This window comes from Nicotiana attenuata, chromosome 11 (genome assembly GCF_001879085.1).
Source record: "Nicotiana attenuata strain UT chromosome 11, NIATTr2, whole genome shotgun sequence".
Lineage (NCBI taxonomy): Eukaryota > Viridiplantae > Streptophyta > Magnoliopsida > Solanales > Solanaceae > Nicotiana > Nicotiana attenuata.
Window position 1 is genome coordinate 27583176 of NC_031999.1, and position 16912 is coordinate 27600087.

Here is a 16912-nt window from a genome sequence, read left to right on the forward strand (position 1 = left end):
GCCCAGTTACAGGGGAGACTCTGGCGAAATTTCTGAAAAATTTGGGATATTGATTTGGCTCCGGGCACCCAGTCCATTTCTATTCTGCCATATCCCATGGCCCCGCCAAAGTTGAAGGAGTTGAAGGAGCAGTTGCAAGACTTGCTGGAGAAGGGTTTCATTAGACCCAATGTGTCACCGTGTGGTGCGCCGGTGTTGTTTGTAAAGAAGGAGGATGGTTCGATGAGAATGTGCATTGATTACCGGCAATTGAACAAGGTTACAATCAAGAATAAGTATCCACTACCGAGGATTGATGATTTATTTGATCAGCTTCAGGGTGCCAAGGTGTTTTCAAAGATAGACTTGAGATCTGGCTATCATCAGTTGAAGACTAGGGCATCCGATGTTCCTAAAACAGCTTTCCGCACTCGGTACGGACATTATGAGTTCTTGGTCATGTCTTTTGGGTTGACAAATGCCCCAGCAGCTTTTATGGGTTTGATGAACCGAGTGTTCATGCCTTATTTAGACTTGTTCGTGATAGTCTTCATTGATGACATATTGATATGCTCCCGCAACTAGGAGGAGCATGAGCAGCATCTCAGAGTGGTTCTTCAGACTCTGAAGGATAGTTAGTTATATGCAAAGTTTTCAAAGTGAGAGTTCTGGTTGAGTTCAGTTTCATTTCTGGGTCATATTGTATCCGCAGAGGGTATTCAGGTTGATCCGAAGAAGATTGAGGCAGTCAAGAACTGGCCTAGACCCACATCAGCTACAGAGATTCGGAGTTTCTTAGGGTTGGCAGGCTACTATCGACGGTTCGTCGAGGGATTTTCATCTATCGCAGCCCCGATGACCAGATTGACTTAGAAGGGTGCCCAGTTCAGTTGGTCGGACGAGTGTGAGGCGAGCTTTCAAAGGCTCAAGACATCTTTGACTACGACACCGGTATTGATTTTGCCCACAGGTTCAGGGCTTTACAGAGTCTATTGTGATGCTTCTCGTATTGGGCTTGGTGCAGTGTTAATGCAGGATGGCAAAGTCATTGCCTATGCTTTGAGGCCGTTAAAGGTTCACGAGAAGAACTATCTAGTGCATGATTTGGAATTGGCAGCTATTGTTCACGCATTGAAGATTTGGAGGCACTATTTATATGGCGTGGCATGTGAGGTTTTCACTGATCACAAGAGTCTTCAGTACTTGTTTAAGCAAAAAGAGTTGAATTTGAGGCAGAGAAGGTGGTTGGAGTTGTTGAAAGATTATGACATCACTATTTTATATCACACCGGGAAGGCCAATGTGGTGGCCGATGCCTTGAGTAAGAAGTCAACCAGTATGGGCAGTCTTGCTTGTATTCCGTCTAGTCAGAGGCCGCTTGCCTTGGATGTTCAGGCTTTGGCCAATCGATTGTGAGGCTGGATATTTCTGAGCCTAGTCGAGTGCTAGCTTGCACGGTCGCTCGTTCTTCGTTATTGGAGCGTATCCGCGATCGGCAGTTTGACGATCCTCATTTGTGTGTCCTTAGAGACACGGTACAGCGAGGAGGTGCCAAGCAGGATACATTAGATGCTGGTGGAGTTTTGAGATTGCAAGGGCGAATCTGTGTACCAAATGTGGATGGGCTTCGAGAGTTGATTCTAGAGGAGGACCACAGTTCCAGGTATTCTATTCATCCAGGCGCCGCGAAGATGTATCAAGATTTGCGGCAGCATTATTGGTGGCGTAGAATGAAAAAGGATATTGTAGCATATGTAGCACGGTGTTTGAACTGTCAACAGGTTAAGTACGAACATCCGAGACCTGGTGGTTTATTTCAGAGAATTGAGCTTCCCGAGTGGAAGTGGGAGCGGATCACTACGGACTTCGTTACTGGACTTCCGTTGACTCGGAAGAAGTTCGATGTAGTTTGGGTCATTGTTGATAGGCTGACCAAGTCAGCGCATTTCGTTCCTGTAGCAGTCACCTATTCATCCGAGAGGTTAGCCGAGATTTATATCCGGGAGATTGTTCGCCTGCATGGTGTACCGGTATCTATCATTTCGGACCGAGGTACGCAGTTTACCTCGCGTTTTTGGAAAGCAGTCCAGCGGGAATTAGGCACCCAGGTGCAGTTGAGCATAACATTTCATCCTCAGACGGACGGGCAGTCAGAACGGACTATTCAGATATTGGAGGATATGCTCTGAGCTTGTGTTATCGACTTTGGAGGTTCGTGGGATCAGTTTTTGCCCTTAGCAGAGTTTGCTTACAACAATAGCTACCAGTTTTATATGGTAGGCGGTGCCGATCTCCGGTTGGATGGTTTGAGCCGGGAGAGGCTCGATTGTTGGGTACAGATTTGGTTCAGGAGGCCTTGGATAAGGTCAAGATTATTCAGGAAAGGCTTCGTTCAGCTCAGTCAAGGCAAAAGAGTTATGAAGATCGTAAGGTTACGGATGTAGCTTTCACGGTTGGTGAGCGGGTGTTGCTCCGAGTGTCGCCTATGAAGGGCGTGATGAGATTCGGGAAGAAGGGCAAGCTTAGCCCTAGGTTCATTGGTCCATTTGAGATTCTTGATCGAGTGAGAGAGGTGTCTTATAGACTTGCATTGCCACCTAGCTTATCAGCTGTGCATCCGGTTTTTCATGTATCAATGCTCCGGAAATATCACGGCGACCTAGCCCACGTGCTAGATTTCAACACTGTCCAGTTGGACAAGGACTTGTCTTACGAGGAGGAGCCGGTGGCTATTTTAGACCGGCAAGTTCGTCGGTTGAGGTCCAAGAGTTTTCCCTCTATTCGTGTTCAGTGGAGAGGTCAGCCTACTGAGGCTTCGACCTGGGAGTCCGAGTCTGACATGCGGAGCCGTTATTCCCATCTATTCCCCGACTCAAGTGCTTCCTTCTTATGTCCGTTCGAGGACGTACGGTTGTTTTAGAGGTGGAGAATGTGACGACCCAAAGGGTCATCACTGTTTTCTTATCCATTTCCGAGCTTCCGGGGCCTTGAAAACCTCACTTATAGTTGCCTTGATTTGCGTGCGCAGTCCGTACGCGCAGCTGGAAGCTCAAATATGAAATTATGTGAAAATTTGCTAAGTTTTGATATTAAAATGAATAAATTTGACTTCGGTCAACATTTTGGGTAAACGGACCCGGACCCGTGATTTGACGGTCTCGGAAGGTCCGTAGGAAAATATGCGACTTGGGCGTATGCTCGGAATCAAATTCCGAGGTCCCAGGCCCGAGAAAAGAATTTTTGAGTAAAATTGTTTTCTGAAAATATTTAAGGAAAATGAAAATGAAATTTGATTAAAAAGTGATGGTATCGGGCCCGTATTTTGGTTCCGGCGCTCGGTACAGGTCTTATATGTGGTTTAAGCGCTTCCTGTAAAGTTTGGTTGAAAACGGACGTCGTTTGACGTGTTTCGGACTTAAAACGGAAGATTTGAAGCTTTATGAAATTTGAAAGAATTCTTAGATTTTAAGGCTTAATTCATTGTTTTGATGTTATTTTGGCGATTTGATCGCACGGTTAAGTTCGTAGGATGTTTTTGAGTCAGTATGCATGTTTGGTTTGGAGCCCCGAGGGCTCGGGTGAGTTTTGGATAGGTGTCGGGGTGGTTTTGGACTTAGTGAAATTTCAGAAAAATCTGCTGCAGGTGCACAATGAATTCCTTCATCGCGTTCGCGATGTCTCCTTCGCGTTCGCGAAGCTTCAGCTTCCTCCCTTCTTCGCGTTCGCATCCCTTCATCGCGATCGCGTAAATTTATCGAGTTCTGAGGGCTCAACCCTCTTTCCTTCTTCGCGTTCGCGATGGCTGGACCGCGTTCGCGTAGGTCTCCAGCCCCTTCCCATCGCGTTCGCGTACAGGCCAACGCGTTAGCGTAGGCCAAACTCACTGGACCCCAGCATTTCCTTCTTCGTGTTCGCACCCCTCCTCCCGCGAACGCGATGCTTATCTGACCCTACTCATCGCGAACGCGACATCCATGTCGCGAACGCGAAGGGCAATATTCTGCCCAGCGAATTTAAGTCCCAAAACAGAACACAAACGGGATTTCCATCCCATTTCTCAAACCCTCTCCTCTTCAAAGCTCTTGGGCGATTCTTGGAGCATTTCTTCACCAAAATTTCTTTGGTAAGTATTTCTTAACTCGTTTTCTTCATCTTCCATCAATATCATTTGAATTCCAAGGCCCAAAACATGTGAAAATAGGTAGGAATTAGAGAATTGGGTAGAGTTAGGGTATTTCAAATATTTCATGAATTAGACCTCGTTTTGGGGTCGAACTTGAAAGCAAATTATATATTCGGGCTCGTGGGTGAATGGGTGAATTTATTTTGGTTCGAACCTCGTGTTTTGACCAAGCGGGCCCGGGGTCGATTTTTACAATTTCGGGCAGAATGTTTAGGAAAATATATTTAAGCATTCGGATTGGATTGTTTAGTATTATTGATGATATTAAATCAATTGTGTATAGATACGATTGGATTGGAACCAAATTTGAAAGGAAAAGCGGTGCTTAAGGATTGAGTTGGCTATAGAACTTCGAGGTAAGTGTTTGATCTACCTTAGCTTGAGGGAATAGGAGTTGAATCTTATTTGCTATTTGTAGAGTACGATGTATAGGCATGGTGACGAGTATCTATACATTGGTGTCTAGTATGATCGTGAGTCCTTATATCGTGAATATTTGGATTGTTGCTTTAATTTCCATGTCTAAATGATGAATTATATACATTGTGAAAAGTATGAGAAGGAAATTGTGATGTTTACAATTTGAGGAGCGCTGGCTCAGATTATAAATGAACTGTCGAGTAAGAATGAAAGAAAGAGAAAGAATAATTGAATTATTCCCTTGCCAAAATAATTAAGGAATTGTTGATATATATTCCTTGAATGGAAATTGTATTGTACATTATTGAGTCCTTATTGGGCCCTATTAATATTTTCCAGTTCATTTCCATCGCCCCTTAAATTGTGATTGTTGTTTGGGTGAGTAAACATGATAAATGAGATTTGTGAATCGGGTTGCACGCCACAACAGTGATAATTGTGGATCGGGTTGCACGCCGCGACATGATAAAGTAGTAAATGATATGGATCGGGTTGCACGCCGCAACAGATGTTAAACTATAAATGATATGGATCGGGTTGCACGCCGCGGCATGATTAAATGATAAATAATATTTGAGGAGCGGGTTGCACGCCGCAACAGTGTTGATACATATTGGGATCGGGTTGCGCGCCGCAACAGTTGATGATACAAGTGTGTTTAATTTGGATATTGTGTTTAATGTGAATAATGGTTTCCTTGTTCGCTATAAAATTCTAAACTGCCTTAGAGTGTTACTCTGGAATTACTCTTAGTACTGGTATTACTTCTGTGATATGTTTTTCCCTTCCCATTTTCCTACTTGTCTATTTCTGGTTATTATTCGCTGTATATTATATAACTGCACAGGTTTATGTGAGTGTCTGGTTCTAGCCTCGTCACTATTTCGCCGGGGTAGGCCAGGCACTTACCAAACATGGGGTCGGTTGTGCTGATACTACACTCTGCGCTCTTTTTGCGCAGATACAGGTTTCGGACAGCAGCAGCAGCAGTAGTGCGAGTGTTAGCATTTCGATCAGCGAGGCACCGAGGTAGCCTTGCAGGCGTCCGCAGGCCCGGCGTCTCCTCTACCTTTATATTCAGTATGTTATCTCATGTATTCGAGATAAACAGTTTTATATTTCTTTCAAATGGTTGTGTTTAGTGTTCTTAGAAGTTCGTGAGTATTGTGACACCAGTTCTTGGGTAGAGGTTGATGTTAAATTTCCGTAATTCATCTGGTATTAACAACTTAAGTCTTCCGCTCAGTTTATTTATTCCGCTGTATTTATATTATTATTGTCAAATTGTTAAAAGAAGAATTTTGATAACGAAAGAGATAGATAAGAGTTGGCTTGCCTAGCTCCTATTAGTAGGCGTCATCACGACTCCCGAGGGTGGAAAATCCGGGTCGTGACAGGGCATGGCAATGTTAGTAATAATAACAAGTGGTATACCAACAACGGTTTCATTGTGAAGCCACCCACTTTAGATTTGATATACTTCTTCAAACAACTTAAACAACAATCACAAATAAATCAAAGCAGAGCAATGGTGCTAAATTTATAGGGAAAGCAAAATTGAGAATATGGGATGAAGTACTAATGGCTAAGTGTCAAACGACCGAAATAATTTTTGGGAGTTCTAGAGATATATCGGATACTAATGAACCGTTTGGTGGAAAATTAATAGTTTGGGAGGTATTTTATGTCAAGTATTACTAGTAGTTCCAAAACCGACAAAAGCATGGATTGTAAAAGCTAGCTTACAGAAGTTATACTTCTAGCCTCAAATGATAAAAGTTTCAACTGACAAGATTTATAAAGTAAGAACAGATCCAATATTCAGTGTCTTTTTTGCTTCGTGTCGGAAACGAAAAGAGCATCCAATAAAAGATTATTTGGTTCTTACTGAATACTTGGTTATCAATCTCAATGGTAATAGTAGTGCATTTAATAAGAGAATTATTTTTATTATTATATTAAAACGCAATTTTTGCAAATCGCATGATAGAATTAAAAAGATATCTTAGCTACCAAAAAATGAATATGTTGATCAACTAAATAAAAGGTTGATTACAAAATTTTATAGTAAAAACAAAATATTTTTTTGTTTTTGACTCAGCAGAAAATGATACCAATAATTACTATCAAGAAAAATGCTTAAATACTCTAATATCAAATGGCCTTCTACCATACATGTTTATTGTCAAGTATATTATTTCGTGCGTATGTAGTGTAACCGTATATATAATAGACTAAGTTAAAATTGATCTTCCATTGCATGTAGGTTTATTTTGAAGAAAAATATGTCTGTCATGCTACTGAAAAACTTAGATATGCTGAATAGCTTATGTAATAGCACATAGATGGTATATACAAGTTTTAACAATAACGGCATACATGCAAAAATTATGATACTGGTCAATGTGCTTCTAAGTATATTCTTTATCCCTGAATTCAACTTTCGTCTTTCGAAACTAAGGAATATCCTTTTAAATTTATGTGAAAATAATTTTTAGTATGTTTATGTTTTGCAAATATAATAAATAAAGCACAAGGACAAACATCCTAAATATTGGACTATATTTACCACAATATATTTTTTTTTTACGAACAATTGTATGTTGCACTTTCAAGAGGGATATCGAAATCGACAACAAGGGTTCTGGTTAAGGCAGAGCAACCAAAACATTAGGAAGAAATATACACAAAAAAATATTGTCAACAAAGAAATGTTCGTTAAGATACCATCACATTAAATACTTTTAAACAATAATATATAATTATCTTACTAACATGACAAAATGGATCATTTTTATAAGTTTTGATAATGTCCTTTTATTTTAAATTCATGTAAAATCCTTTATCTCCCTCCTCCTCCTCCCCCTCCTTTCTTCTTCTTCTTCTTCTTCTTGTATTATTATACATAAAATTTAGAATTTAACGTAATAATATTTTTCTGTATTTAGATGGTTGTTGCATTATTATACATGAAATTCCTTTCATTAATTAAGTTTTATTGTTCATTTATATAAATAAATATTTAAATCATCAGGTGTCATTATTAATTAACGTGCAATCATAGATACTAGTAAATAAAAAACCCTCTCTTTCCCCCCCAGTTTGGTTCGTTCTCCTTTGTGTTTGTGTTAAAGGTGTCAAACGGGCCGGGCCTACCCGTTACCGGACCGGCCCAGACTGGTACAAACCAGAACCGGATCGGCCCGGTTCATAAGGGGCCGGGTGGGCTGGGTAGGGGGGGTAGAAGGGGTTTGGTAGGTTTAGTTTTATTTTCCGGTTAACCGGACCCGGGTAACCCGGAAGGCGTGAACAGTGCCCATACCGGTTAACCCGGACCGGAACCGGCCCGGTTCAACGGTAAATTTTTTTTTTTTTATTTTTTTTGAATTTTCCAAAGCAGGTGGGGCCCACTATCCGTTGGCTGACTCAATTTTTAGAACAGATCCGTTGGCCAACGGATCTATTGAAGAAATGGCCTTTTTTTTTTAATTTTATGTTTTTAACCCTTTTTTGAATTTACAAAATTAACCTTTTTAAAAACTATAAATACCCCCCCCCCCCTCTTCTTCATTTCTTCACTCAAATTTCATATCTCAATCTCAATTTCTCTCATTCTCCAATTTGCAATACTTCAATTCATCATTTCATCTTCTAATTTTATTTGGCTCACTTTTCTTGAATTTAATTTATCGTGTTTTGTCATTCGGAATTTGAAGTTTGAAGTTTCAACTTTGAACAATTGAAGTTCAAAATTGAAATACTTGCTTGACGAGTTGACGTTTGTTCGTGGTAACATCGGAATTGCTTAATCAAGTGCTACTTTTATTGTCGAAGTCGGTGCACTCTCTCCAACTCTTTCTTTTATTTACTATTTTAATTGCATATTTAATTTTAGTTTATACTTTAATTTTTACAATATGATGAATGCTGCTAAAAGAGCGTGTAAAAAAGTTACTGGTAGGGGAAATAAAAAAAGAGATTGTCCTTCAGCATCTGGTAGTAATAGTAATACCCAATTTATACATGTTTCCGAAACATCGCCTAATGATAATATAAATTATGAACAATTACAAGAAGATTTTGGAATAGAAGATAATGAAATAGGAATGGAAGATGAGATACCAGCTACACCTACTAGTGTTGGAGCCGGTAGTGTTAGAGTTGGTACAAGGGGTGGTGGTCGTGGCACTAGTAGTAGACCACCTGTGGCTCCGACTACTAATCGTAGAAAAAGAAGTAAGGTTTGGAATTTTTTTGAAATAATAGAAGGTACTGATAGAGTTAGATGCAAATTATGTAAGGATACTTTTAAACATTTGACTGGAGGAAATTTAGGGGGGACTGGGACGCTTAGTAGACATATGAGAGTTGACCATCCCATAGAATGGGGCCTTGATGGTGATGACAATCAAACAACTATTAACCCTACTACTGGAGGTCTAGTGAAATATGATAAAATGAGGGATCGTGAGGAGTTAGCAAAAATGATTACTTTGGGTTGTCTACCGTTTTCTTTTGCTTCTTCATCATATCTTATTATGTATATTCAAAGGATTTACAATCCTTTATTTAAAGGTATCCCTAGAAGTACTTGTAGAGCTGATATCTTTAGACTTCATGGACAATATCAAACATACATACGTTACTTGTTTAGCCACCTTCCTTGTGGAGTTTGTCTAACTTCTGATATTGGCCATGCTGTTAATGGAAATGATTATTTGATAATTACATGCCATTGGATAGATGATACAACTTGTATGCAAAAATGTATTATCGCCTTTAAATATGATGAAGATCAGAGTCATACTGCTGCGTTTATAAGTAGTACTATTGTTGAAGTTGCTGAATTTTATAATATAAACAAAAAAGTATTGTGTATGTCTTTTGATAATGCTTCTAACAATAATGCCGCAATTTCAATATTAAAAATACATTTGAAACCACCTCTTGATGATATTTTTCATGTTAGGTGTGCATGTCATGTTTATAATTTAATTGTTAAAAGTGGCCTTGATTTATTTTCAGTTGAGATTACTCATGTTAGAAGAGCAGTTGGTGTTATTCAAGGAAATAATAGACAATCTAGAATAAAGGAATTTAAGAATAAGTGTGTCCAGTATAACCTTAAACCTAGATTCATGCCAGACGAAATTGTTACTAGATGGAATTATACATATATATTTTTAAAATGTTGCTACAAATATAGATTCCCAATAACTGAAGTTGCTAATGCGCATTGTACTGATCCAAGGCGTATGTTAACAAGTGATACTTGGGAGGTCATTAATGATGTTGTTAAATTTTTACATAAATTTTATACAGCTACTGTTGAGTTTTCTGGAGCATATTACCCCACTGTTACTATGGCTTTAGTACATATAGCTGAAATTTCTTTTCTACTATCTGAATTTAAGAAGAAAGAAAAATATAAGGATGTTGTTGAAAAAATGCAAGCAAAATTCAAAAAATATTTCTTTCCAATTCCTCCGATTTACTTAATTGGTGCAGTTTTAAATCCTTCTATTAAAATGTCTGATTGTCACCAATTAATGAATGCTTTATATACTTATATGGAGATTGGAGAAACTGAAACCCCAACTTTATATGTCTCTATGAACAAGCTAAATGAATATTTACAACAACTATATAATTATTATGCAAATGTATGCGATGATGCTGCTCGTGCTGTAGGCAATGTTAATCCCACTATGCAATGTAGCACTTCTGCTACTGTGGATGATGAAGAAGGCCTTGATAGTTTTAATATTTTTTCTACATTTTCTAACACTCAAACCAGTAGCAGGAACATTGATGAACTTCAATTCTACTTGCAGAAGCAAAAAGAGCCTCGCACAAAGGAATTTTCACCGTTGGGATGGTGACATGAGAATGGAAAACAATTTCCTGTTCTTTTCGCTATAGCTCGGGACGTGCTGAATGTGCCAATTTCTACTGTTGCATCGGAGAGTGCATTTAGCCAAGCAAGACAACAACTTGGAGACACCCGCCACTCATTGGGAAGCAATGCTTTGGAAGTTTTAGTATGTTTTAGAGATTGGATTAGATCGGAACGAAGAAATCAAGGAAAGGAAGATGTTGATAGCCCAGAAGACGAGGAACTTGGAGATATATTAACACATGGAAACCCATCCGAATTTAACACTCCAGAAGAAGGTCAATCGGTTCATATTGATTATGATGAACTTACTAAGGCGATGCAAAACATTTGAATTTACTACTTTACTTGTTGAAAAAAATGTAAACCTTTCATTTTGTAAGTTTGAAACTTTAAATTAAGAAATAAAAGTAGCACTTGCAATAAGTGCAATTTTTTCCCATCTTACTTGTATTCTTTATGTTAGTACTTTGTATTAATATAACTTACAATATTTATACTAAACCCGGCCCCCTCAACCCGTAACCCGTACGGTTCAATTTTTACCCGTATGAACCCGAACCCGTTAAACTCGTTAACGCACAACTCGGAACCGGCCCGGCCCGGAACCCGTAGGGGTCAAAAAAATTTTGGAACCGGCCCGGCCCGGTAGGCCCGTTTAACACCTTTGGTTTGTGTGCCCTAGAAAAAAAACTAATGGCAGACGTTCAGATGAGAGATGAGGAGGAGAAGAGTGGAGGGTTTGAGATGATCAGAAAGAAGTTGGAAGAATGGGACATTTTGCCCTACGAGTACCAACTTTTCAACAAGGAAGAGTCTCCCAATTGGCGCCACCCTTTGTTCACCGATAGTACCGCTAACGGAATGCTAGCCTATTTCTATGAGCAATGCAACTACTATCAAAGGTATTTTCATTATCTCTCTTGCTATTCCTCCTTCACTACACGCACGCCTAATTTTGTTAGCAGAGTGAGATATTATTAAATTGCTAAGCTAATCGGTGTCCATGACTCATGGACCATGAGGTGTCAAGTTCAAATCCCGGTGGAGGCAAAACACTAGTTGATTTTTCCCCATTTGTCCAAGTTTTTGTGGACAGAATTAGCTGGTACCTCGTAGAATTAGTCCCTAGCCCGAATACCACGATTATAAAGAAAAGAAATGGTTATCGATGAATATGTTAATGATTAGGAATATAAAGATTAAAAAGTGTTAGTAGTATAAGAGAACTAGTCACTAATATCCCCTTGGGCTTTAGTTCTAACGGTTAGAGCGACAACGTATGACGTTTGGGTTAGGCTCATGTCATGAGGTTCGAACCCTGCCGCGCGGACAAAAGTATGGTACTTAAGTGGAGAATCCACCGAGTTTCGAACTGTGGGCCTTTGGCGTTGGGGGATTTCTAGGTTATCAAAATAAAAATATAAAAAAAACTAATCACTAACATTGAATTAGGAAATTATAACAACATTTTTGCATCTGAATCAGATTTATTAAATGATCTTTCAACTTGATTGGCATGACTTTTATTTCATTAAGTTATACTTTCATTAATTCCTCTGCCAATATTATTATCGTTTGTATTTAGTTATTTTTGTTGCATCATATATTTTCTCACTATAGCATTAAAGTGCATTTGCTTCAAGCCCCGAAAACCTTGATACCTTTTTGATTAAAATTAAATTCTACCTGCTCTGAATTTGTCGATGTCCCATCTCACTTGACCAGTTAAGAAGCTTGACATCCACAATCTTATTCTTTCTGCTCTGATCTTCTCTGGTTGCCGAAATGCAGCTTCAAGTTCTCACTTGAGCCCACGATAGTTGATGATGTGAAGCTTTGCAGCTACTCTGAGTTGCAAGACATTACTGATTTCAAGGCTGAGAGCTTGATTCAGAAGACTCTTTCAGGAAGATTGTTTCGTGGCACCATTGGTGAAGGATCTGAAAAACGACCGGCGATTGTAAAGACATGGGATTTTCTCCTTCCTTGGGGGGATGAGCCTGAGCATCCCCACCGCCTACATAAATTTTGTGTATGTTTGCGAGATAGGTCTGAATTATTTTGAGTTAAATGATGTCAAGAGTTCTTTTTGTAGGACGAGATCGAGTTATTCACAGATGAAGGAGCAAATACGCATCCAAATTTGTTGAAGTTGTATAGGTACTGTTATGAGATGAGGCTTGCAGCTGTCTATGATGAAAAATTCACGAGAGTCTTGTCTGATGTGCTTCTGGCTGGTATTCATTACCTCGACTATTATGTTGAATGACTGTTCAGTCCGAATTTTCTGTGCTTTTTTATGAATTCTTTTTCTCGTTCGCAGATGACTTTGGGTGGGATGACCGGATAAAAGTGGCAACTCAACTTGCCGATCTTTTGGCATGGTTGCATGAAAAGAGAGTTGCTGTTGGCAGTGTTATTGCTTCATGCATTATGATAGATGAGGTTGAGTTTGAAACCTTGGTCGCCTTCTCGCACTTTTCATTTCTCTGAGATATTTGAAGTTTCTAACACATCATTACCTTACTGGCTTGCTGGAACCTGGAAATTGTTTTGGTCACTTTTCAAATCATGTGAGCGAAGATTGTAAAATTCCTGTTAAATATCTTGTCGGCAAGGATGCTCCAGAGGTTTGGGCAGGCATGTTCTCTCATACTTCATCATCTCTGATGTGTTCATGCTCTAGATTGAAGATTTTCTTTTTATTTGAGGTTTTGGTTTCATCAATCAAAATGCTCCACTTTTTCCTATGGTTATGTGTCAGAGCCTATGGTTAGTTATGAAACTTCGATAGAAATGATAAGTTTATGCATTGCAGTGTAAAAGATAGTTACACAATCAGATCACTTATTAGGTAATTACATGTAAATCTCTTGATAAATACTACTTAGTAATCTGGTAACTAACCTGCTATCACATGTTAAAATTCACCGGTTGTCTTTATGTTGTTAGTATATAGAAATTCTTCATAGTTTCTATCATCTTTTCCCCATTGTATGCATCAATCAAATTATACTAGAATTCTAAATTAAATAAACTTCTATGTTTTGAAACATGTATTGATGATGTCTTCCTTTCGAAACTTCCGTGATTGCTCTCCTTCCATATAGTCCATAAAACACATGCTAGAATGGTCCTCCAGATTTTCTTCATCTCTTTGTTCCCTTTGCAGCACAGCCAGCTACTTAGTAGCTCTTTTGTGGTTGATGACGTCGCCCACTTTATCACAAAAATGTACAGGAAAATATTCCAAATATTTCCGGTAACTGCAATGCAAAAATTGTACAGGAAAAAATTCCAAATCTCTCGTACAAGTTGGTATTGTTTGTAGTTTCTTATCTAGGTATCCTGGATTATATTAATTTATGATAATCTCTGTTGCTAGGACTGGGGTGCGGGTATCCGATATGGGTGCTGATCTAGAGAACGGATTCTTCATCACATAACTTTAGGACGGGTATGGATCAGACTATGGATACAGGTGCCAGGATACAGACAATAAATGTATATTACGACACATATAAGTATATATTCGAGTACTTAAAATTATTGATACAACAACAACAACAACAACAAAAAACCCAGTGGAATCCCACAAAGTTATTGATAAAACTAATAAAATTTGATTCTTTAAAAACACCTAATATTTTGTTCATGTAATAGCAAAAACCTCTCTTACTTTATATAACTATATATATGACATAAAACCGCAAAATCAAATCGACTATCCAATCAGTCTATACTTCTCGGTCATAGATGTAGTCAAAGCACCCACGGTGAGTTGACCAAATCCTGGGATATCCCACACCCACACTCTGCAGCAAGGATTTGAAGAGTCCAAGCAACATAGCTGATAACTATGTCTACTGAAGAGGTCTTGTGCCTTGTTCCTATATATTGTTCATTAGCGTGCATAAACTCCTCAGCTCAGCAGCTGACTCTGCCAATAACTTTCATATTTTTATGTTTTTGGCTGAAACAGAAAAGAGCTAGTGAAAAGAAGTCTGAATTTAGAATTATGACTTTTGAGCTTTCTCCCGTGGAGAATTTTCATTATATTTGATGTTTCTATTATATGCCATAATATTTTTTACATAATTTATCTGCTTTTCTCTACTAAGTGAAGTTCTGTTCTTGTATTTTCTGGATCAATACAGGTAAGCGGACGATGAAATCTGATGTTTATATATTTGGTCTTCTACTTCTGGAGCTGATAAGCAAAAAGAAGTTCAATTTTCGCGAGAATCCTGTGAGTGTGAGAAATTCAGTTGTAAAGGAGGCTACATAGTTCAGATTTGATTGATGTTATTGAGGTGAAAATCATATTCTAAGTATCAAATCAAATTAAATTTTTTACTATAATTTTCAATATGAAGAAAATTACTTTCTAGTTTAATATTTGGCTAGAAATTCAATAACTTCTTAACATGCGTATATAAATACCCATGACATTATCTTTTTCTATAAGCAACTTTTATTGAAAACAATTGAGCAATAAATTTTATTTTATTTTAGCAATGGATAAGGAGAAGAAGAGTGAAGGACGCCAATCAATTCCTATGGAAAGAATAGAAAACCCAGAGGGAAAGTAATTTGGTCAAAGCAAGTAATTTGGTTGAAGAATGTGGCGTAGATATAGGAATAGCTCTTTTTTCGCCCGCTGGTAATCCATTTTCTTTAAGAATGTGGCGTAGATAAAGAATGGCACAATTCTACTTCTGATATATCTTTAAGTTTAAAGGGATCTTTATATAAACAGCTGGTCGAATTCGCTGTTTACTTTTCCTAGCATATACATAAATTTTACACTAATTATATATGGTTATACACATAAAGGTCGTTTGGTAGCTGGTTAGAAGAACGGTTATTCATGTATAAGGGGTAACATAACTTATACCATGTTTGGTAGGCAATAGTTATTTTGTATAAAATTCTGCATAACTAATACCATGTTTGGTTGACATTTTTCAATTATGCATAAATAATACATGTATAAGTTATGAGTCAATCTGTGTATTATTTTATGCGGGGTAGAAGATGGAATAACTAATACATGTATTAGTAATACATGGATAAAATACTGAAATGACAAATTTACCCCTATCACTTTACACATAAGGCTTCCTTATTTCTCTGCCAACCCGTCAACAGGTTTCACTTGCTTTCACTTGCCAACTATATACCTTGTCTTCTCTCATTTTTAAAGAACAAACTAGCAAAAGCAAACTGGAGAAGCAACTAGAAAATGGAAATACCAAAACTAAGAAGTGAAAATCAAATATGTCTAAACTTCACATAGTTCAGTAGTATGACGAAGAAGTGAAAGTAACACCCAAAGTTCCTAACTAAATTGTTTCCTACATAAATAGAAAGAGAGAAAAAATAATGCAAAAGAAGGCCAGGGGTATAGTTGTAAACAAGCATTTTACTTTAAAATTTATATAATGTATATCAATTTCTAATACAACAAACCAAACATTCAAAAAAATAATCTCTGCATAACTAATACTTGATATCACACATCTGGTATTCCTCTGCATGAATCTGGAACCAGAAGAAAGGCCAACGATGAAGGATGTTTTAGATGCTTTGAGAGCACTAAGGGAGTGAAGGGGGAGAAACGAAAAAGAGATGAAAACGAGGCAGAATAGAATAAACTATCCTCGCTTTTACTTTTTGTATAGACTGAATTTCGTTAAGTGTAGTAGCTATAGAGTTGATTACTAATAGTATTAGTTCGAAAGGCTCGTTGGAATTGAACCACTACGGAATTAACATTTACACAGCTTGAACTTATGAATTGTACCCCTAATATGGTATTCAGTCTGCGGCTATGCTCCTTTGGTGGGGCTACAAAGATAACCAGGCCAAATAATAAATTTTTCACTCTGCACTTCTCGGCCTTTAGATGAGGAATGTAATTTTCGCTTTTTGGCACAACAAATTCAAGAATATAGGCACTCTCATCCTCACTCTTTGACTCCCCCATAGGCTCAGATGGCTTGATTAGTATCTCACTATCTAAACACAATGTAGAAAAATGATTGGAATGAGATTTATTGCGCTCTAACTCATGAATTTTACTACTATTTGCATCCCCATATTTACACACACTCAAGTCTCCCAAAGTAATGTTATTTACTCCCTCACATGACTCTAGAGCACTCTTCTCAATATTGGCACCCTCAAGAAAAACATGGTCTAGTGATTGCTATTCTCGTTTTAGCCCCTCAATTTGGTTTAGAAGATTTTTTTCAGCTTCACACAACTCATTATTAATTTGTTGGGCGTTACACGCATCAACCTTTGTGCTCAAATCTGCATCTAAGTTATGTACAGCCAAGCCAAAATTATCAATTTTATGTGCAAGTTCATCTCTCTCCTTAGACCAATCATTCACCAACGTTGTTAGAAGACAACGTCGTTTCGCA

General features: G+C 38.1%; 1 protein-coding gene across 2 annotated transcripts; it reads left to right on the forward strand.

Annotated features, from left to right (window-relative positions):
- On the forward strand, positions 11170–14877 carry LOC109234290. 2 transcript variants are annotated; one of them, XM_019400208.1, is made up of 6 exons: positions 11170–11383; positions 12273–12513; positions 12577–12718; positions 12805–12926; positions 13065–13121; positions 14639–14877. In XM_019400208.1, the coding sequence occupies exons 1-6, from the start codon at positions 11175–11177 to the stop codon at positions 14651–14653; spliced, it is 786 nt and encodes a 261-aa protein (XP_019255753.1). In that variant the 5' UTR covers positions 11170–11174; the 3' UTR covers positions 14654–14877. The 2 variants fall into 2 exon arrangements, with proteins under 2 accessions (XP_019255753.1, XP_019255754.1); XM_019400209.1 differs by having other exon boundaries at positions 12273–12441.

Excerpts from the sequence above, each read along its gene's own strand:
- LOC109234290 (XM_019400208.1), top strand. The coding sequence starts at position 11,175 with ATGGCAGACGTTCAGATGAGAGATGAGGAGGAGAAGAGTGGAGGGTTT. Across the intron at positions 11,384-12,272 it reads CAATGCAACTACTATCAAAG|CTTCAAGTTCTCACTTGAGC; the intron begins GTATTTTCATTA and ends GCCGAAATGCAG. Across the intron at positions 12,514-12,576 it reads ACCGCCTACATAAATTTTGT|GACGAGATCGAGTTATTCAC; the intron begins GTATGTTTGCGA and ends TTCTTTTTGTAG.